The 22,371-nt window shown below is 33.5% G+C and overlaps 1 protein-coding gene across 1 annotated transcript; it reads left to right on the top strand.

Annotated features, from left to right (window-relative positions):
• The first annotated feature begins 1,215 nt into the window (after positions 1 to 1,215).
• LOC116337815 (1-aminocyclopropane-1-carboxylate oxidase-like) lies at positions 1,216 to 22,257 on the top strand. Its single transcript, XM_031762715.1, has 8 exons — positions 1,216 to 2,282; positions 4,385 to 4,762; positions 19,605 to 19,720; positions 19,785 to 20,070; positions 20,164 to 20,529; positions 20,592 to 20,837; positions 20,944 to 21,049; positions 21,660 to 22,257. Exons 2-8 carry the CDS (start codon positions 4,681 to 4,683, stop codon positions 21,715 to 21,717), a joined length of 1,260 nt encoding a protein of 419 aa, XP_031618575.1. The 5' UTR covers positions 1,216 to 2,282; positions 4,385 to 4,680; the 3' UTR covers positions 21,718 to 22,257.
• Positions 22,258 to 22,371: the final 114 nt, after the last annotated feature.

Genomic DNA, 22,371 nt, shown 5'->3' with positions numbered 1-22,371 from the left:
AATAAATATTTCTTGTATGACACATAAATGACATTTCAAATGTCATCTAAACAATGTGAATCTTTTGAATCACAGTGAATCAAATGAATCATGTCTACCCCCTAGCACAATTCGCTTACTCATATACATTATAACTATAATATATATTTGACAACTTCAAAAATGTGGTATGTTTTAGTCATAAAAGTAAAAATTTCATCACAGTCACACAATTAGCGCGACAAATTTGAAGAAACCCGATTATGATACAATCAATACTTGGAATATGTATAATATGTAAGTGTGCATGTGTGCGCAAATGGCAAATATTTCATTTAATTCATATTTTTTTCTTGTGGAATTTATGACTATGACGTTTTCGTAACCTGGAACAATAGAAAATCGATCATATTCAGATCGGTATGTTCGGTTGACGCCAAAGAATTGAAATTAACATGTAAAATATTTGTAATGAATTTATTTAAAATCAAATTTTCTGTTGGTTTTCATCATCATCATCATCATCTTCGTTTGAAGTCAATCAATGATTTGAAATGGTCGACTAAATGTTTACTTTTCAAATACGATGCTGATTTCGGTAAAGATGTGCGCAAACAAATTTTCACATTTAAGAAGGTGAAAGAAACATGCGCATGATCACGTCACTGCATACGGGATGCTTCCCAACAGAAATGCGTGTATACAATTTATAATGATACGAATCATCCAGTTACCAACTGTTTTGGTGTTACTTTTTTTTTGCTATGGGATTCTGCTGCTTAAATAACGAAGGGAAACCACATCGAATCCACTCTATTTCAATGTATTTCAAGCGAAGCCGACAATGTATATGATCGAGCGTGAAATAAAATCATAGCATTAGGCCACTGGCTTCGATCTACGTATGTATTGGTGATGACGTTGACTATATATCGGTTGTATCCAAGTGCACACATAGACACGTGGCTGCTATCAGTATGTAATGCACTCATTTTTTTTTTGTTCGAACAACGCACAACTATGGTTCTGAACGAAATCATACACACAAGCATAAAACAGTTGTTGTTGCTATATTTGATTCTTTGTGTTGTTTGGCACGTACATGTGAGTAGCACGCTTAGTCAACGGTCACATACATGCAAACATGCTTACATATACAAACATAGTGAAACGAACGTGTGGCCGTAATTGAACCGAAGTATATACATTATACGATTGTAACGTTTCATCGTGACTTAGTTGCTCAGAGACTAAGATAGGTGGCTTAGCGTCATACAAAGCACATTCGAGCGGTGCGCTTCACCAAGTCGAAACAAAACCAATTTTATTGTCTCTTGTCTTCAATTATAAATTTATAACAAAGTGAAAACCTCAACGTCGGCCTGTTTGTATCAAAAATTCATCATCCAGGATATAAATTCAACAACATCTGTTTGATTTCCAGAGTTGTTGGTTATTTTATTCAATTTTGGTGTGCTGTTTCAATACATTTCAATTGTGGGGAGTTTTATTTCGTCGTTTTGCCGCAACCAACGACCATTTGGACGAGAAAAAAACGCGAGCCATTCATCATCTTTGAATACGTTCGAATTATCGAGAATCAAAACAAAGAAGAAGAAAAAAAAGAAACATACATAACCATTACAACCAACAAGTGAAATCGACTCGTTTTGCTTCAACCGAAACAAAAAAAAAATCATCGGATTTTTAAACTAACGGATAAAAATCTCATGAAGTTGCAACTCAAAGCAGTACAACGGCGAGCAAAGAAGAAATATATTGTTGTTAAAGAAAATATTTCATAATTTTTTTTTCGTTTTGTGAATTGAAATTGTTCGGAAAAACAGATAAATTGATACAATGATCGAAGAGATTGTATTCAACAAAATCAAACTTATATACATTATTAGTGAACCAAATTAACTTGATTTCATCGCCTTTTGCCGTTTATATTTTTTGCGAAAAAAAACCGAAAGAGCGAAAATATCCAGCGTGTGTTTTTCAAACTTTTTGTTTGGCAACCGAAAAGTATAAATTGAGCATTTTGTGTGGAAATAAATTCATCGATCTTGTTTTGTATCGCTTTCGATCGTTTCGCAAGTTTCGAGAATTATTCGTTTTTTGGTCAGTTTTGGGGTTAGAAATTTTTGTGAAAAGAATAGAAACAGACAGCATAGAACACCGCACTGTTTCACATCAATCAACAAAACAAGGCAATCGTTTATTCTTTGGTTCGAGAGCTGCTGCTATATTGCTATATCAACTAGATAAAAGGAAATCATCATCACAACATTGCCATAAATGTAAGTCCAATGCAACTAACAAAACTTACAACAAACATATTTCATTCGTCTTAACCGCAAGCGGAACAGACGGTGTAGACATTTAGTGCATGTGTGCTTTTGAATTCATTTCATTTTGGTTTACAATTCAAAAATCTATGATTTTTTGTTTTGTTTTTGTTTTTATCAAGCACAATAGCAATTTTTCACGGAACAAACAATTGCATTATTCGAAATAAAAATGTGTAAAAATACAAAGTACGAAATAAATCATAGCTCAATTGAATGTAATACGGTAGTTCATAACAAGCGTTCATTTGAAATCAGTGTACAGTTTTTTATAACGTATTTGCTCCCACTTGAACAAACCATAAAACTTAATTACCGGTTCTCTCTTTTTATTATCATCCAATTCGCCTAATCTCCATATCAACAGTTCATTTTCACTACATATGGTTTTGACTACTTTATTTGCCATCAAGATTTAAAAATTAAGATTGAGATTCAACTATTTCATACTACCTAAGCAACTGGGTGCTATCAGTTTCTAAATAAATATTCGCTTGATACCGGCATCAACACAAGACGTTATTATTTTTTTTTCATTGTTTAAGTTTTTTTCTCTTGTTTCATGTGTTTGTTTCTCAAATTTGCAAATAACAAAACGTGTGTCATGCTACCCGTGTCATTCCAAAAATCACGAAGTTATAAATTAATCTATAAATCGCATGTGCTGATGTTTTTTTTTTCGTTGCATGTGTGATATACATTCGTGAGCAGATGAATTGGAATGCAATAAATGCGTTCAAATCGCAAAAAACCAGCTCATCTTTATTGAAAATTCATTCGACAGAAAAAAAACCGCAATTGTTTCTTTCGGATGAGATATAAACAGAGAAACCGTACCGTTATCTAACAATCGCTGAAAATTGTCACTTCTTCTGTTCTGGCTCTAAGATGGTGCATATCAATGTTGTTGATTGTGTTTTGTTTGTTTTTGTTTTAAAATTCTGATTTCAACGCCTCGACGAACAAACAATCCAAATTAGAATCGAACCGAATCAAGGGAAGCACTAGAACGTTGCGTATACTGTATACATATTAGCATAATATCAGAGTAGAGACTCTGTTTTTATTTTCACATTGCGAGTTGAAACTGAACATAAACAATATTGCCGAGTGTTTGGTTTCTGTCATCAGTTTTATTATACACATACACACACATACACATTCAATCTCTTAGGAATCATAATTTGTTTGTATACATTATTAGCGGCTAATGTAAACGAATAGAAAATATGGTGAAATGTTGTTACTTATAGAAAAAGTTCGTTTTTTATACTAAAAACTATCCGTTCTGATTCGTAATCTAATTCTATTTTTGGGTTGCGATCATTTTTGCCTAAATGGATACACTTCCTCGGTGCATTATATTTCATGGGAAAAGAGATAGACCATGCATCGCTTATGTTCACAATTACGCCATGAATTGCGAATGATATTCGTTGCTTTATGTGCATCACATGCTCTTCGCCGAACTAAAGTATGGTGATCCTTTTGATACTTTTGATATTTGGCAAATGTGTGCGTGAAATTTAAAGATGTGCCAAATGTATCGATAAACTGAAGAATGCAATGAAATTCTTTAATTGAAGTGAATTGAATACAATTGATTCAGTTTTGATAGGGTCGATCGTGTCGACGACTCTCTTTCTTCTGAATTTTCTGACCATTCACAAATGAAACAATATTGGTACAGTTTAATTATACATTTCAAAAATCGTGAAGATGAAAAATGCGCTCCTACCATAACTGTTTACGAAATCATGATTAAGTTTATCATCATAAAGTTGAAATAACGAAAACAGCTCGCATCATAAATCATCCGGCAATTTTGTTTAAAAATCAGTTATTTGCCGCTTTCATTTGACATCAAAAACAGAAAAACCAGCACCATTATTTTGTTGTATTTTTCCATTGTATTTGTGTCGTTTTGTAATCGCTGATGAGTCATAAATGTATTTTTTTTTTGTCTTGTAAATTCTTCGTATTCACTAGATTTTTTTTTTTCGTTGTTGAAAATTATAGTCGCCAGCTAATGTTATTTATATTCATTTATTTAGAGTTCTTCTCCGGAAATATTGATACGAAATCTATCTACAGAGGAATTTGATCAGCACGACTGTTTGTAGGACGCGACGGAAAAGGAGAATTTACAACAACCGTCAACCGAAAATCTAATTTTTAAACAACATTTAGCCAAACTAATTTGTTCGCATTCAAACTTATCCAGACGGACAACATATAAAAACAAAAACAATAAAACAACAACAATAACACACACAAAAATCACATTTAAAAACAAACCACTGAAAACGGTCATTCATTCATTTTTGCTGACATTCTCCAAGATCCAAAAATGCTGACGAACAAACTACCTGAGGAGGTCGACACGCTTTTGTCGAAAGGTCAAATTCCTATCATCGATTTGGCGCATTGTGGTGAGTTCTACATATATCTTTCACACATCCAAATAAATACGATTTAATTCATAATTTGATTTAAATTACATGCGTGTTGCATCACGTTGTTTTTAATGTGAGAAAGCACATGAAATTAAAGTTGTAAATTTCAATGAGAAAAAAAACCATCGGAATCGAATTTGCATGGTTTTGCTTAAATCGAATAATGTTTACTCATATTCTCGTTTTGAAATGGCATTTTTTTTTTCGATTTCATAAAATGACGCCGTCTGTGTGTCTCGTTTCTATTTCATTTGGAAATCGCTACTATCAGCAAATCAATACCAGATAAAACAAAATAAAACCATTTTTGTTCGAAAAAGGCTTTTAAAACATTATCGCATTAGATCAATGAATGATGACGCCCACCCCGACAAAAAAAACCAACAAACTAAATAAAGGAACCTTATTCAAAATCAGAACGACATGCTTGTATTTATGTGTGTTTGCACACACAAATGTTTAACCCAGATTCTATGAAGCGCAACATTAATGTGCACACGGCTCCTATACGGCGGCTACGAGAGCGCCAAGTATTGTTGCAACATAGTCATGGCACTTAACCCGCTTACGTGAAATCGTTTGATTTCATGCATGTAGCTGTATAATTGTTGTTTGATTAATGTTCACTGGAAAGATCTGTGTGTATATGCAAAAAAAAAATAAACCAAATCCAATGCAACGAGCACCGTAATCTGCGCGCACAGTGAAAACGCGAATGAAAGCAAAACCATTCTCCAAAATGATTTAGTAAAATTGGACTGAAAATGTTTTGCTCAAGTTTCTATTTTATACGACAGCGAGAGAGTGAGAGAAGATATTTGAATAAGAAAAATCGATCGACATCGCAAACTGTCATACCTACTTCTTGTCGACGGTAATAATAATAATAACAATAACAATAATAAATGGCTTTGACAACGACGGTGAAGTGACAATGAGTGTAATGCACTGTCTGTGTATCTGTGCTCAGAACTCGCAAAACTATAACTGATCGCGCACACTCATACATAGCTTGAAATGAGTGAAGAAAAAAAAAACGGTTTTTCTGGTTTTTTGTATGTTTGTTATTATTATTGTTGCCGTCCCTTTCTCGCACTCATTGCATATGAACATGTACGACATTGTACGAATTCAATAATGGTGGAACGTTCATGACACACTATGGTAAGGTTTGAACGCCAAAAGGTGTATATTGGTTACTTTAACAACTGCTGTTCCAACACAAAAAAGTACTTTTTTTCAAAATTTGCAGACAAATCAATTGGATGATGATGATCTTTCGAAGAATATAGACAAAGAGTGAAATTTTTCAACGAACGGCACATAAAACTATTTTAAATGGGGAATAACACATTTTGTCAATGTTACTGTCATTAATGTCTTGATATCCACATGTCCATTACATTCGGGTATTTTGTTTGTTCGAAATGCGCAAGTGGAATTTGATACTTTTCGTTGAATGATCACATTCAATTGTATTACGACAGTGTTGAAATGGCAATAACAATCATTAATAATTTATATATAAAAATGATGGAGAATACATGCAAATTAAAGCGTAAAAAAAGTAACTATGAACGATCGATAATACTGGAAAATCCAATCATATTGTACGATTTGCATATTAAGCGGCCAAAAAAAGATGGCAATAATTACTGTCATTTTTTTATCGTATTTTGATGTGACCTAAAACGTAGAGTAGTAAATGTTTGCTGGCGAATTCTTAGTCAGTCTATTTTAAATATTTCAATTTATCTGACTGATAAACATGTGTAAAAGTTGTGTGGAGCATCTAGAATGCTAATGCTATTATTTCGTTAGAAAAATGTGATCATGAATTGGACAATTATTGAGTGTCTCTCTTTGTTGTTGTAATCCGTTCAACGGGTAGATAAAGCTGTTTGATTGCGTTACGTTTACGCTTGTAATTGGTTCATCCAAAGAGCGTGAGGCAACTCATTCCAGTTATATTCGGATAGAGAATCTTATCGTTTAATTTTAATTTTCATCAACAGCAGCATAATACGATCAAACAATAATAACACAACTACAATACTGGTCAAATGCTTTTAAAAAAATATTCAGGTGAAATTTCAAAGTAGTTGGAGAGTTAAATTGACTATGTTTTGATTTTCCGCCTCTTCTCACTTTCCCATTAAACGTACACGTATGTATGTGTGCGCAAGCGTAAATAGATATAATTTCTTCTTATGCGCACGAATCGCAAAGAGAGCCGCTCATTCAAACTTGAGAGATCGATTTGCACAATGCCACAAAACACACAGACTCGTCGATTACATAAATGCCAATTTGGCGTTAACATATCATAATTCATTGGTGGTATAATTTATGCGAGCTTGAAAACCGAACACTTATTAGATACTTACTTTCCAATCAACCTCATTTTCTTTGGATCGAAAGAGAAGACAGAATCAAAACGGTTATTTCTTCATTTCTTCATATACCCGCCATCCAATTTCAAATTGAAAACGTCTCTCAAACTGAAATAACCAAACCAGAAATACTTGTGTACACTTAAAAAAAGGTTATTAAAGACTCAACTGCGAGACAACAAATGAAAAAAAAAGAAGATAGTGATGGATAATGGAAGGAAAAAATCGAATGTTTTATGATTCAAAACCAACAACAAAAATGAAACATCAACAAATCATTAAAATCCGTTGGTTCTTTGTGAGTTTTTTCTTCTTCATATGCAGACAGATCGTTGTTTGAAGTGAAAGATTTTTTTTTTTGAATCGACGAAAAAAAAATCGTAAAGATTTTGATCGAAATGGTTTTGTTTCTTTTTGTATTTTGGTGGAATATTGAAAGTGTACACAACCATTCACATTTCATTTGCGCTGGTTAGTGTGTGTGTGTGTGTGTGCGCGCGCGCACTCTACATAATTAAGTGACGATGACGATTTCGACGCAGAAAGCAATTTAATGAAAAATTGTGCTTTGACCCACTTGGAAAAAAACCGTACGCTAAACAAACACATCGAAAATGTATAATGAACGAATGTTCGCGAATGAAATAGTTAAATGAGCAATAAACGAGACAATGTTAACAAATCGAACAGACATTTTTGCTGCTATTACTTCTTCTTCTTCTTCATTGTCATCGTTGTCAAACGACGTGAATATTATGAGGCAAAAAAAATGAAATTGGATTTCCAAATGATGCCAATAAAAACAACATATTTCAACGTGAATGTGACGGTTTTTTTTTTTCAACTATATTCTTTCAAATGAATTGAGAACGAATTTTTCTACATACATTTTATATATGACATGCATTGTACTGTCTGCCCTTCTCTATTATTCTATTGTCTTATCGATTCTATTACGTCTGCAGAATTTATATTTGAATTTGTGTTGTCATTGTTCGGCTTGAAATTGAGTTAACTTCAAAAAAAAAAAATCTGATGACTTAATAAACACAAGTAATCGGCACTCATGTGCATTCATATTCTTCGATTCAAGAGTTCTCATCGATATGTTTTACTGTCTTACATTTAACATTCTTATATCTAACGGTTTTTCGTCTAAATTTATTTTCTTTTTTTAAATTTGCACCGTGTTTTTTGTACGCATATTCTTTGACGCGCCGTCGCTTGTATGTGTTTCAGTACACGTGAAATGCACAAGAAAGCATATGATTTGAGTTTACTTTAGTTTTTTTTTTGTTTACTTTTTCTTTAAACTGAAATCGTAATTCGTCATCGAAATAACGAGAATGAAATTCGGCGTATGATTTGTAATGTGCATTGTAAAACCAATTTAACTTAACACGTTTATATGGCGTGTATGTCTGTTTTTTTTCTATATGCATGCGTTCCGAAATTACATTGGAGTAAGCAATTCTATTTCGAAACAATAGATATGCACGACGATCCAATCTGTGTACGATTCATTTCATTTTGTTCATTTATTTTCACTGCATGTGATGCTTACGATATTCGAGTCAAAGACATTCAATACATGTGCAATAAAATTGTGAAAAAAAGAAGTATACGCGAAAAAAGGGTATGCAAGATAAAAATAGCAAAAGTTAAAATGTAAAGTCATTCGCACAACACAATTGTCGGCTAACGATTAAAAACATTTTGTTCGGAAAATGCGAGCCACTGTGACTATCGTCAATGAATTTGATTCACTTTAATATGACATTATTCGATTATTATTATATTTATTGTAGGTTGTGTCTTTTCTGCCCGGCATGCACTAAAATAAACCAAGAACACAAAAATAACATCGAATCAAAACGAAAAAATCAAAACAATCATATCATAACAATAATAAAACGATGATAGCACTTCGATAATATAGATCGTGTTTGCTGTTGGCATGCTAGCAAATCAATTCACAATTGATTGGGTTTAATTTTAGCAATGTTGATTTTCTCTATGCGACACACCATCAGATACATTTTTTCTCTGTTCGACATCTTGTGTACACTTTGCGACAAATTAAATTGCATACGATTCCAAACCATTGAGCTTTGATAATTGTACTCATGAGCCGAGAAACGCGTTTATATGTTAATTATCGTGATTTCAATTGATAACAAAACACGTCCAAACGAATACAGAAACGAACAAATTGAATTGAGGCTAAACTCTTCGTCTTTCATTCAGTTGACACGATGTCCATTTCTTTTGGCGAAATCATGGCTTAAAATATGCGACAATTTATGTTAATTGATAAGTTTTATTTACGATTTACACACAGTCCCTTTCATTATTCTTCGAAACAAAAAACTACATCCGTGAATGTAAACAAAATCTATAGCGTTGCTTTTTTATTCTAAAATAGTTAATATTCGTTCATTCTTACATGATTGCTGTTATTCGAAAAGAGAACGCAATAAAAGTGTTAAAATAAAGTTATAAAAAAAAGGAATAAAATGCAACGCAAAAGCAACAAAAATAAATCGTAATACTTGGATTTTCAAATGCACACACTCATCGCCGAACAAAAATCCATTGTCGTTGCAGGCAAATAAAGGTTTTTATTTTGTTTCACTACCGTGTTTGTATCTTCATGGTTAAAATGGATTTCTTGCACGACGTGAGATAATGAACGGAAAGAGGGAGAGAGATAAACATGTTTTGTGTAAATCCAACGGCACGCACACACCATCATGCATCACTAAAAATAATGAAACGAGCGCAGATTTTTTTTTTTTCTTCAAAATAAATACTTTCTAATTGGTGACAGCCAATCGAATGTACACGCATATGTGAAAGATCGATTCCAAATATGTCGTTTGGCATATTACAAAAGTGTCTATATTGCCAAATTCTGCGCTCTTTGAAATTTGTATTAATTGTAAAGTATGGCAGCGCGTTCTTCTTTCAATTTGTTTTGGTTGCCATTTTTTTTATCTCATATGGAAATGACTGACACAGATATTGTGTGTACTTTTGCGTTACGCGCGCTCTCAATCAAAGTCCACATAGCACATACTTCTTTGGTGTGATAAGTTACTGTAGTTGCTGCCACTGTTGTTGTGGTTGTTCATTTTTATATATATTTATACATATTGAAAACACTGAACATTCGTGAAAATATGCAATACAGATTTGTAAAGTGTTACAATCTCAATTGCATTACATGTTGCGCGTGTTTTCCTCGATGCGCACGTACTCATGTCAAATTTCATTGGCGTTGAGTTTGACGAAAAAGTTAAATAGAGATGATGAAATCGAAATGATTCATCATAACCTTTATGCATCGGATGCGTTGGCCGGTGATTTTCTTTCGACTCGATTGAATGAACAATCTCTACTTTGCCAAAAAAAAAAAATAAATGTGGAATGAAACGATTGGTAGCGAATGCTTCTACCATCGAATTATTCAAGCAGAAAAATATACCCTTTATTCGAATTAATTCAAAAAGAGATAGACAAATCAAGAGACTGAAGAAGCAAAATTCAAAATGGATCAACCGTTTGTCCCATTCATTCGCGTGGTGCATATATATGAGTAAATGAGTGTATATCAACAAATGTTAATTAGTGGCATAAAATGGACGATGTGATCCATAATTTTCCTCTACTTGCTGAAAATCAGTGTGCGTGCTCGTGATTGAGATACACCACAATATGGATCGTCAAAGCTTTGAATCATTTCGAATGTAGAGTAAACAAATTAACGAATGTGTTGCGCATATGGTGGCGATTATCTATATATTTTGTGATTGTTTTGCACCTGTGGCAAAATTGCAGATATTGATCAATTTCAGCAATCAATTTTAATTTGTCTCCACCAGCAAACTATTTCAATATGAAATTTCAATGTCATGCACATTTTTTTTATATTCAATCGATTGATCTAAATTGGCGAAACCAATTCAGGAACCATTTATTCGCTATATTTGTTAAAAATGGTCATATGTCGAATCATTTCACAATTAGTTTTTCATTCGTTTCATTTCATCTTTTTATGAAATGAATTCAAGCATTTTCACAATGCGGAATACAACTAGGCGAGTTACAGATTTAAACAAAAAAAAAAGCGAAACTTGCTCATGAAACGTGCGTCAAATAACAAACATAATATAGGCTTGTATTAAATTCGCATTCCCATATGATCGTATCAAAGTGTAAAATAGAGGTGGTAATATTGTACATTGGCTATGATAAACGACAGTAACATCAAAGTACTACTTTTCGCTTAAATATCAAACTAAAGCGCAAAATAAGCTGAAATACAAACCGAGAAAGGGAGATAGGGAGAGAGAAAGAGAAAATTACGTGCGATCATTAAAGCAAAGTATGATCGTTGTTACCTGTTGCGAGCGACATTGCTCCAAACCGCATATAGTCAATTGTTGTAGAATTACGTGTTTAGCAACGACTATCGAGACCGTACCACGGACGGATGGTTGGTGCAAGAACGAAGTACACAATATTTGTGAATCCTTCGAAATGATAAACGTGCACCTTAAAAGTACATTATTTTTAAATTTGTATTTAGTTTACATCAATGGCGTCGCTGTTGTCGTCGTCGTCGCCGTCGTTTTTGATGTTGTTATTGTTCAATATATATATTCATACCTCATTTTATCCGTTAAAAAGTTCAATGGCCATTGAAATGCCGTCAAACACGCTTAAAATACATTAACTGCTTCCACAGATTCATTCACACACGCAAACGAGTACGCACACAAACGAGTTCATACACCCGAAAATAACAAAAAAAAAACCATCACCGACGGAAAAAAAACACCCATGGTATTAATCGGAGAGGATGCATAAAGCAATGAATTAGGATCGCTTTTCTTAGTTGTGATTTCTATAAATTTACAGCAACGCAACAGCTGTCTTAATTCCTATCGATATTTTCAATCAAATCGACATGCGATGCATTTTGGTGAGGGAAATAACAAGCCACACATTATATTCTGTCTTGAACACGAACTGTTGAGCCTATTATTATAATTTATTTGTATTTTCGGTATATTGGTTGAATTCATTGAAAACACCCGAATGGTATTGGAACATATATTTTATAATATCATATTACAAATGCGACATTAAAACCAAGGTAGTATGTCGCTGGCGGCTGCGTACCACGGAAAACGAATGTGGCTCATAGCAAATCAAAATCACCATGATGAAATATTATGTGGGCAAACGCTTTCTACTTGCCATTTGTATGCAAGTATTTGATTATTTATTCTAACGGAAGTGATCGATACGATCCTCACGATCCTCGTGATATTTTCAACATTAGCACATGTCACTTTCATCTCGGTTCGTATTAAATTCAATGTATGCGGGAATTTATTTGTCGCCGTGTTTTAGGTTTATGTTTTGCTGTGCAAATTTTGATTGAATTGCATGCGAATCGAACATTGCAAAAATGTCATAAATACATGCTAATTTGTTCGCGTAAACAATTCAAAGTTCTTGGACCGAATAGGATTGGTTTGTCATCGGCAATTTTGTAATAAAAGTGACAATAAACATTGAGTTGAATGTGCCGAATGTGCGAAGTGCGATGGTAATTCATTTGCTATGATGAGATAAATAAAACGAGAGAATGTTATTCTTTTATAGAATATATAGCTTGATTGCAGCTTTCTTTTAGTTTCATTTGATGTACATATGTTTGTTGCACATCTAAGCCCATTGTTGAATAAATAAATTAAACTGAAAGATCGGAATAAAAGAATAAAGAAAACAATTGCAAAATGAAATACAGTTTTTAAACACAAAATGAGAGTGTTATTGCCAGAGAGCAGTGAACATTGTCACACAACTGGGTCCATAGATTTGATGTGAAACATTGACATTTTGTTGCAAACAGCTGCGCATTTACATTACACATTTTTTCTCTTCTTCTTCTTCTTCTACAATGAAAACTCCTATGGCCAAGAATACGGCAGCAATAGCGCAACTAGTCATAATTGCAATGGAAGTAACGTTGAAATTGAAATACAGCAGCGGCATTTATGCGACATAACAAATAAATAATTTATGTGCAACAAAATTCCAACAATCACACAAAGACACATACACACGCACATGCTACACACTAACATTATATCCATCTATTGTATGCATACATTCATTCACCCAGTCAATCGCTTACTCACTTCACCAACTCTCGATCCAAAGTACAGAAATGGCAAGAAATAAACGACTATATCCACATGAAACAACAACGTAACAAACAGAAACAAATGGCCAACAGTATGGCGGGATGACGCGAGATAAACGAATGACGACCAAATAAAATTTATTTATCTGGAAATTTTTACTTTTCATTGGAAAAGTAGTCATATAACTGCGGTATCGCAGCTAAATGTGTCTCGCTCTGTGTTTTTTTTTATCTTTTCTCTTCTCTACACCACCGGACTCTACACCACACATATTCACATATCAAATTCTCAGAGAAATGTAAAAAAACATTTTGCATTCGCCTCAAGTTTGGGTTTTTTCAACGATTTATTTTTTATTTATTTTCATCATTTTCATTGTGATTTGCGGACAAACAATTATTTGCCTGTATCTGATAAACAATATCGTACAGTATCACCATTAGTTCCTGGCTCCATATTTGGTGAAAAGATTATTTATCCATTTATTGCGTACGATAATTTATAAAAAAAACAGCGATGATTTATTTCTTTCTCCGAAACAACAGAATCGAATTATCGATAAACTTGACTATTGACTTGATAGCAGCTTATTCGAGATAAACAATAAATTTACAAAAAAAAAATCGCAACCTGAGCAAGGCGCTGCTGACACATTCAATTTTCTGTTGTTTCAACTTTGTTGACATTATTGTTGCGTGTATCGGTGTTTTTTTTTCTTCTTCTCTGTTTCCATGACTTATTTGTATTCGAAACGATGATGAGCAACCTTCGATATTTATCGTGGGTATTTTGAATATGAAATTTATTGAAACGGATGCGCGCAATATTTTGCACTTTGATGCATGTGAACCAAACGAAAGAAAAATAAAATCAAATGACGCGCCGGATTTGACAATGAACCATCCAAATTTGTCCCACTTTCCCAGTGTGTATTTCTGTTGTTTCTTTTTTTCGGCTTGCTATTTAATAAATTGCATTGACTATCGTTTCATGGACCTTTGTCTGTACGCCGTTTTTATTCCAAATACCGCCTTGTTCTTTGGTCTTTCAAACAAAATTTTTGCTAGAGCATTGCTCTGTTTCTATATATTTCGGAACAAGTTTTGTTATTATTGTTGTTTTTTTTTGTCGTTTTCTTCCTTCTCATTCTTTATTTCGTCAAATTCCATTGAACTAATGCGAATTATGTGAACATATTCGGAACGCATCGGAGATTTGACCTCGTACAAGTTCAAAACCGTGCTACGTATAAAAAACGTGGAAAAATGGCAATCAACGACGAAAAGGGCAATAACCATCGCAAAAAGAACCTTCTGTTTCTAACCTTATGCGCATGGCATACCGAAACGCAAATTGGTTGATAGGCAAATTTCGTTGAAGTGAACAAAAAGAGACATACTGTTTAAATTAAAGAATCTGACACAATTGATTCGATTGACAGACAGAGAGAGAAATACGATCAAAATTACTGATACAGGTGTTAGTAAGAGCTCTAATTTTTTTGAATATCGCCGTGTGGTGAGCTATAATCGCGATCGTATAACGATAATCATTGCAATTAAGTGGCCTGAAATGCTGCTAAGGTCATCGATAATATTGTAAGTCTCATTATTTAATTCGCAGTCGACAAACGGTGTACCTGATTCACTCGTACAGAGTATGTAAATTTCAAATGCTCGTCGCTGTAGCAGTTTTTTTTATTATAATGTTCGGATCTTTTTTCTTCTTCATTTATTTTTTCATTCAAAATATTTATATTTTAACATTTTCACGATGCTATGTTCGATATATGTGGCAACGATGATGTTGTTTTATGTTTTCATACGTGATGCTTAGATAATCTCTTACATGGTTACTGAATGCTTCAGAGAAAATCTTGGCAAAGTCATTATTTTGTTTGCATAGACGTGACCTTAAAAACAAATTCGCACAACGAAACGCCCTGTTCAGTCGAAAAGCATAAAACTCATTCGGTTGGTTTTTTTTTTCGCTTCTTCTAATACGACTGTCAACATTTATGGTTAACGAATATGTTATGCGAAGAGACGCTGCCGCTTATTGGCTTATTGAATTGATTGAAACATCACGTTGATTTCGAGTGATTTCTTCGTGTCACCTTTCGACTTGTATTATATCTTTAAATTCACAATATTACCCATATAATTATGAAATGGCCAACTAAATAAAACAAGAGTCTTAAAGCCATCTTATCGCATTCATTTTTTTACTTTTAAAACAAGTATTTTCGATTTTTGAAAAAAGAAACGATTGACATTTCAAATAAAGTAGCATGTCAACTTTGCTATGACTCGCACGACTAGAATTTGTGTATGACTCGAAATAGAAACATTTTTTTCTTTTAGTCAGCTGGTGTTGTCATGTTCTTATACCGTGCCGTAGAAGGAAATGGAAACTTCCATATCGCCATATGAACATCAATAATCTTCAATATATTATATATTTTTTCCATTTTCTCTCTTTCTCTGTCTCTCTAACTCTCGCATTCTATCTTGGCTGACATCATGAAATGTAATAAATTAAAAAAAAACCGAAATATGCGCATGTGCTGCAGCAAAAAAGGGCTATGAAAATCACTCTATTGGCACTGTGATCAAACGATCAACTGGTAATTAAATCCAAGCCTCCATTACAACCACGAAGCCCGCACCATGATCGTTCTATTTAAACTGTTTGTTTCTTCCTTATTTTTTTGCCATCTTTCGCTATGAAATTGATATGGTTTTAATTAGTTTCAATAATAATCCAACGTTTCGCTATGAATACGGACACGCTACTATTACCAATCGACTGTTTTGTTTGAAGGGTTTCTATCCATTGTACACGATCAACTCTTATTTCAATATTCTCGTTTCCTGGAATAAAAGCAAAACGAAACGAGCATATACACAGATAAAATAATTCATTATCGTCCACAGCCACATATATGTTCGAGGATTAAATGGTCGGTTATTTCCCTCTCGCCAAAACAATGAACGGCATTTACTTTCAATTTAAAAAAAATTGTCAATTAAAATTCATAAGCATGTCTTAAATGCCACTTTACAATCAGACATTTTTTTAAAAATACATTGTTGTTGTCGCATTTCGTCAATTCGAAATTGAAGTTCACAGCTCATAAATGAATGTATTATTTTGAAAAGATCTGCTACTAATTCTGAAATTACGTCAACTGATTCAAATATTTCGATTCAATTGTATTCAAATTTCACCTGTTCGGTTGCCAATCAGCTGAGAATTTCAACTAAAATGTGCTATGTAATATTCTTTGATACATTCTACCTAGCTACAATACCTTTTATCATATTTCAAGCGAGACCAAATGAAAAATAATAATAATAGTAATACGCAACTATGAATTACCAACTTGACACGAGACAACTACACAATGTAGTATGTGCTCTATGTGTTGATTTTTTTCCTTCTTGAGAATAAATGCTCAAGTCACATGATATATGCAAAGCAGTCTATCTATTTGTCGATCAAATTAAAGTGAGCGATCGTATTTCACATAAAGTTCCTTGAAATTGGTTTTGGGTGGAATCGTTTATGAGCGCTTAATGTCGGTGTGAATCCATCCACTTTTCACGTGATACGACCTCAAATGCATACATTGTTGTTTGCTGTTTTTTTTTTGTGTAACATTCATTCCATCAAGAAGAATTTGATGAGTCTTTCTATCTCTCTCATTCTCTCGTTGAGTCTATCTTAATGTTTCCTCGGTAATTGATCACGATGGTTTATATAAGTAATAAAAAGAGAAATCGTTAAAAACAAAATTTTGCGTCACATGAGCTTTGCTGTGAGATACGTTGAGCTTAGTAACATGGCAAAATGAATAATTTTAATTTCCAATTTGTTCCCTTAAAATGTTCTTTGCAGTTTTAATTTGTTTTTATGTGAAAATTCGCTGTGTTTTGCCACTTTATGGGCACGTGGATTGACTGTGCTATCTGAACATTTGTATGTCATGTCTGACTATCTCATATTCATTACAAAACAAAAAACAATTACAAAGTAACCAATTAACAAATCAACCTGGACTAGTATCAATATGAAACTGAATTCGTATACGTATAAAGTTCTCATTTATTTTTGTTCTAAGCGATTAAGTGCTTTGAATGCAGAGCTAGACATTTTTCTTCTCTTTTTTTATCACGTCATCGAAGTCCGCGTGTTTCGTGCCAATGGATTTGAGAGCTCGTTAGTCTTAATTAAGATTCATTAAATCAATATTTCACTTTTATATCATCGATCGTATCTATCTCTCTCTCTGCCTTACCTTGCCTCTGTTCAATTCTTTCAGTACTGTCGAAATTGAAATGGGATGACAACTGAATGCGTCAACCACACATAAACTATCTTATTGCCGCGCGCATCCATTACGTAAAACTCTCAATTAGTTTTCATAGCGAAACAAGCAAACTCAACAGAATATCAATTGATACATTTGTATAAACGATATTGAATGCTCGACTGGTTCTAACTGGTAACAAAAAATAATTAATTGAATAGAGAGCATCAATTGCAAAAAGAAATAAAAATCGGCGAACTACAAAAAAATTCCAAAATGTATTCAAATCAGATTACAAACATTTCAATTATTTTATTGCGAAGAAATAAAATGACGGTATTTTGTTTGTCGCGCAATAATATTTCCATTTGGTTTTACATCAACAACGTCATGAATTGAATTTATTGTGCACAATATAAGTAAAAACGTAACAGATTTTTTTGGTCGGCAACTTTTGTTTTCGATTTTTCCATTTCACATATTTTGCGAAACAAATTGATCGATAACTGCATAATTCAATACGATTATCGCTGACACGATGATGCTTTGATTGATTTTTAGGCGGTTATGGTAACCCAATTACCATTACATCTAACCTCATAAAATAATTGCGGGTCTATAATTTATTTGCACTCAATTCCAGTACATTGATAATGTAGAAACCTGCTACTGCCAGCTGATTTAAGATATTTATCATAAATTTAAATAGTGGCACAGAATATTCAGTGAATATTGAAGGCGAAAGAGAGTGTATCTCACGCGCAATCAAAGGACAAACAAACATGCAATCATTTTTATCTGGAAATTCATCGTTTTATTCGTTTTTTTCTTCTTCTTTGTTTTCAAATTGTTTATTGTTTTGTGTTTTGCATACGCTACGTTATACTTTACCGCAAATGTGCGCATGTGAATTTAACTGTTTAACATACCACAATAGAATTGGTTATCACTCCCTAAACCTTCAAACTGAATTTTAACATATATATATATATATGTATATAAATATGATGGTAGTATTTCTCATTACGAACATATGTGTTTGCTGCCGTCGCACACGTCAATTGAATCGATTGCAAAAGAAACCGATGCTTACCAAACTTTTCTGTGAGCACAAGATAAACTAAAATTTATTTGAATTTTAAAAATGATGTTCAATAATAAGAAAAAAAGATGTGTATAGGGTGTTTCTCACAAGCGCCTGATATTAATTTAAAGACCAAAAAATTCTATATCAATTTATGGCATTTGATGAAGCGATATTGATATTAAGACTTCCCGAAGCAAAAACCATGGTCGTGACGTTTAAGTTTGAATATTAATTCGCTTCACTTTGAAAATGCCATCGAATTTTGCGCACTTAAAATTGAAAGTAGGCACTTTTTGATTTATACTCTGAGAAGCACACTAGCTCTACAAACATGAAATTTTTGTACACCTGCATATACGTACAAATTTCATTCAATGACGCGAATTTTGAACGGGAACAAAATACGCCGCAAATTTTAGACTTTGAGTTGAATTTATTTGAAGAAAATTCATTAACACTAGACATTTTCGGGAAGCTATACGTTTTTTTGATTCGGGCCAGTAAAGAATCATAGCAATGTTACACATGCCAATGTTATGAATGAAAATGTGATTTACTTCAAAAAGTAGTTGATACTCAGAATTACTCGGAAATATTCTCAAAATTTCGCACACATTTTCATTTCTGGAAATATTATCCAATGGATTGAAAAATGTGCACACTGAAATGAAATAATAAAACATATTTATTTATTTTGTGTTAAATATTTATCAACACCCATAGCATAGAATGTTGTTTTCTTTCAAAATATTTCGTGAAATATTAATTTTTTCCCTTCTTTCATTTTCTTTTGTTTTTTTTTCAGGCACTGAAGAGTGTCCAAAGAAGTCTGTGGTGAATCGCGTTGCAAGCCAATTGCAGAAAGCGCTATGTGAAAAAGGCATTGCGTTTTTGGTAAATCACGGAATCTCGGAAGAAAAGGTACTTTCATAACAATAATCGAGTATAGGAAACGTGAAAACTAAAACGAATTCAATCATTTTAGCTGAAAACTGCTTGGTTGCATTTGGATGATTTTTGTAAATTGCCCAACGATACCAAGGAGTTGTATATGCGTAAAGCGCCCGATAATCATGGCTATATCAAACCAAGCCAGGAACGTTTTGATGGTACTACGCCGGAATTGCGGCATGCATTTAATATATGTACATTGAATGCGGCCATATTGCCTGAGCAACCATTACCTGGTTTCAAAGAGCACATCGCCGAATTGGCTAACGATTTTAAGCACTTGTCTGCTTTATTGTTGCAAGCGATTGCTATTGGTCTTGGTGAGTTGTTTATTTTGATTAAACGATTCGATTGAAACAAAAAAATAATAATTTTCGTGTTTTTTGTTTTCCTGATTGATTGATTTTGTATAGATTTGCAATCAAACTATTTCCTCGAAAATCATTCCCATATGCTTTCTGGTAATCATGACAATGAAACAACGTTGCGTCTATTATACTATCCACCTGTCATAAAGGAGGATGACAACAAATGCGAAATGACAAAAGGACGGTGCAAGTACAGCCAACAACGCTGTAATGGAAATGGTGGCATTGATTTAGTACCACCGCGTGATGTGAAAACGGAAAAATCGAGAAAGAACTCGGACACCGATACAGACGATGAAACCGACGATACCGATGACAATAACGGAAACATAAGTGATCATTCGAAGTCATCGAGATCATCACGTTCGAGTAGCGAAAAAGAGTTCAACGTCACCCGTTGCGGTGCTCATTGTAAGTGTGATTGCACAATTGACACAAAAAATAAATATTTTCATGATTGATTTATATTACAGGCGATTACGGTACATTCACATTGCTGTCGCAAGATTCTGAAGGTGGTTTGGAGGCTAAATTGCCCGGTTCAACGAAATGGAAACGTGTCGGACATCTTCCAGGAGCAATTCTTATTAATACTGGCGAAATTTTATCGATATGGAGCCAAAAACGTTATCCAGCTTTATTACATCGCGTTATCATTCCGGAACAAGAGAATGTTCGTGTGCGTGGCCGACATTCGATGGCATTTTTCTGTCACCCAGGTAAAAGGAATTTTCAAACATTTTCTCAAATCAACAACGAAAATACATTAATCCCTTTGCATTTTCTTGATTCACCTCTCTACATTTTTCTTTCTCACACAAACAGATAACTGTACTTCCATTCAGCCTCTTGATATTCCAACCATCGAAGCACCAATTTGTGATAAAACGAAGAAACTGAAAAGACGTTCATTTAAGGCTGCTAAAGATAAGTAAGTATAATATGCAATAGACTTTATTCGCTTGCCGTCTGGCATAATGTGAGCACCGTGTACATTCGAGATAAAACAAGTGAAACACGGTTTCGGAGTGGTTTAATTTTTCACTGTATCGTGTTGATCAATTAAAATATAACTATTGCGACAAATAAGTCCCACCGTTTCTGAGTTCACTTCACACCAATTAGTCACACTCTTATATTACAATGCCACGTAATAACGCAAACTGACATAAATTCACCGACTTACCGTCAGTTTTTTTGGGGGACTTTCATATTATATCTGATATGATAAACGATAATATAAATGCCGCATATGATATAGAGATTGCATCGTTTCACCTTCACATGGTGAAATAGGTGAAACATCGCGCCGGTGTAAGAACAACGAAAACGTGTTGTTATTGTTCACACTCAAAAAAGATTTTTCGCAATAATTGCTTGTATTACTCACATCCAACGAATTTGTACACACAACTGTCCACTTGATACATCTGACTCATTGACAGTCATGCACGGCTTGCGCTCTGTTGTTATATTTATTTGTTGTCATTGGACTAATCAATGAATTACCATTTCCTCTTTTTTTTCGTTTTTATTTGCAGAGTGTTTACCGCTTATCAATTGCTACAGGAAAAATTCCGACAAACTTACGTTTCATAGAACGGGACCGTGTACTTTGGGACCGTGGAAAAAAGCATTTCATCTTTTGTCATCAAAATTCGTACTCATTGTTAACATAAAATAAATCACAACTCGTTCGAAATGTTTAAACCAACTATATCGACAGTCAAATAATCTCGTTATCTCGAAAACCCGTCAAATTTAATTCAAATATCTATACCATTAGTGTCACCCGAGCACACACTTCAAATCCATCAAAAGCAACAACAGCAAAAAACAACCCTCCATTCTTCGCGTGTGTTTTATCATCCATATATTGAATATGTGTATTGTGTATTGCGTATTGCGTATTTTACGTATCCTTAAAATACCTTAAGCCATTCAATTGTGTCTTCTTTCGTTTCTTCATTTATTTTTGTATTATTTCACGACTTGAATGTTCTCTTTTAATTTTTGATCAAGCAATAAAGTTTTAAAAAAATCAATCGATTCAAGGCGGACAAATGCCTACAAATCTATATGATAAATTATGTACTTGTGATAACAAGCAAGCGAGAGAAAAATAACAAAAAAAAAATCGAGAAAAATAAATCAATTCAAAAAATAAAAAAATGTGTTTTTTTGTAAATTTGAATTTAAAATATAATTGGCGTTAACTGTGTGTAAATCAATTTTATAAGATAGGCATTGATC

This window comes from Contarinia nasturtii, unplaced genomic scaffold (assembly GCF_009176525.2).
Source record: "Contarinia nasturtii isolate CC-2019 unplaced genomic scaffold, AAFC_CNas_1.1 Cnas_scaffold_285, whole genome shotgun sequence".
In the NCBI taxonomy this organism is placed as follows: Eukaryota; Metazoa; Arthropoda; class Insecta; order Diptera; family Cecidomyiidae; genus Contarinia; species Contarinia nasturtii.
This window is presented reverse-complemented; position numbering and strand designations above follow the sequence as displayed.

What these genes read in the sequence shown, in the direction of transcription:
- LOC116337815 (XM_031762715.1), top strand. Translation starts at nt 4,681, where the DNA reads ATGCTGACGAACAAACTACCTGAGGAGGTCGACACGCTTTTGTCGAAA. An exon ending in ACGGAATCTCGGAAGAAAAG is followed by an intron (nt 19,721 to 19,784) that starts GTACTTTCATAA and finishes CAATCATTTTAG; the next exon opens with CTGAAAACTGCTTGGTTGCA. An exon ending in AGCGATTGCTATTGGTCTTG is followed by an intron (nt 20,071 to 20,163) that starts GTGAGTTGTTTA and finishes GATTTTGTATAG; the next exon opens with ATTTGCAATCAAACTATTTC.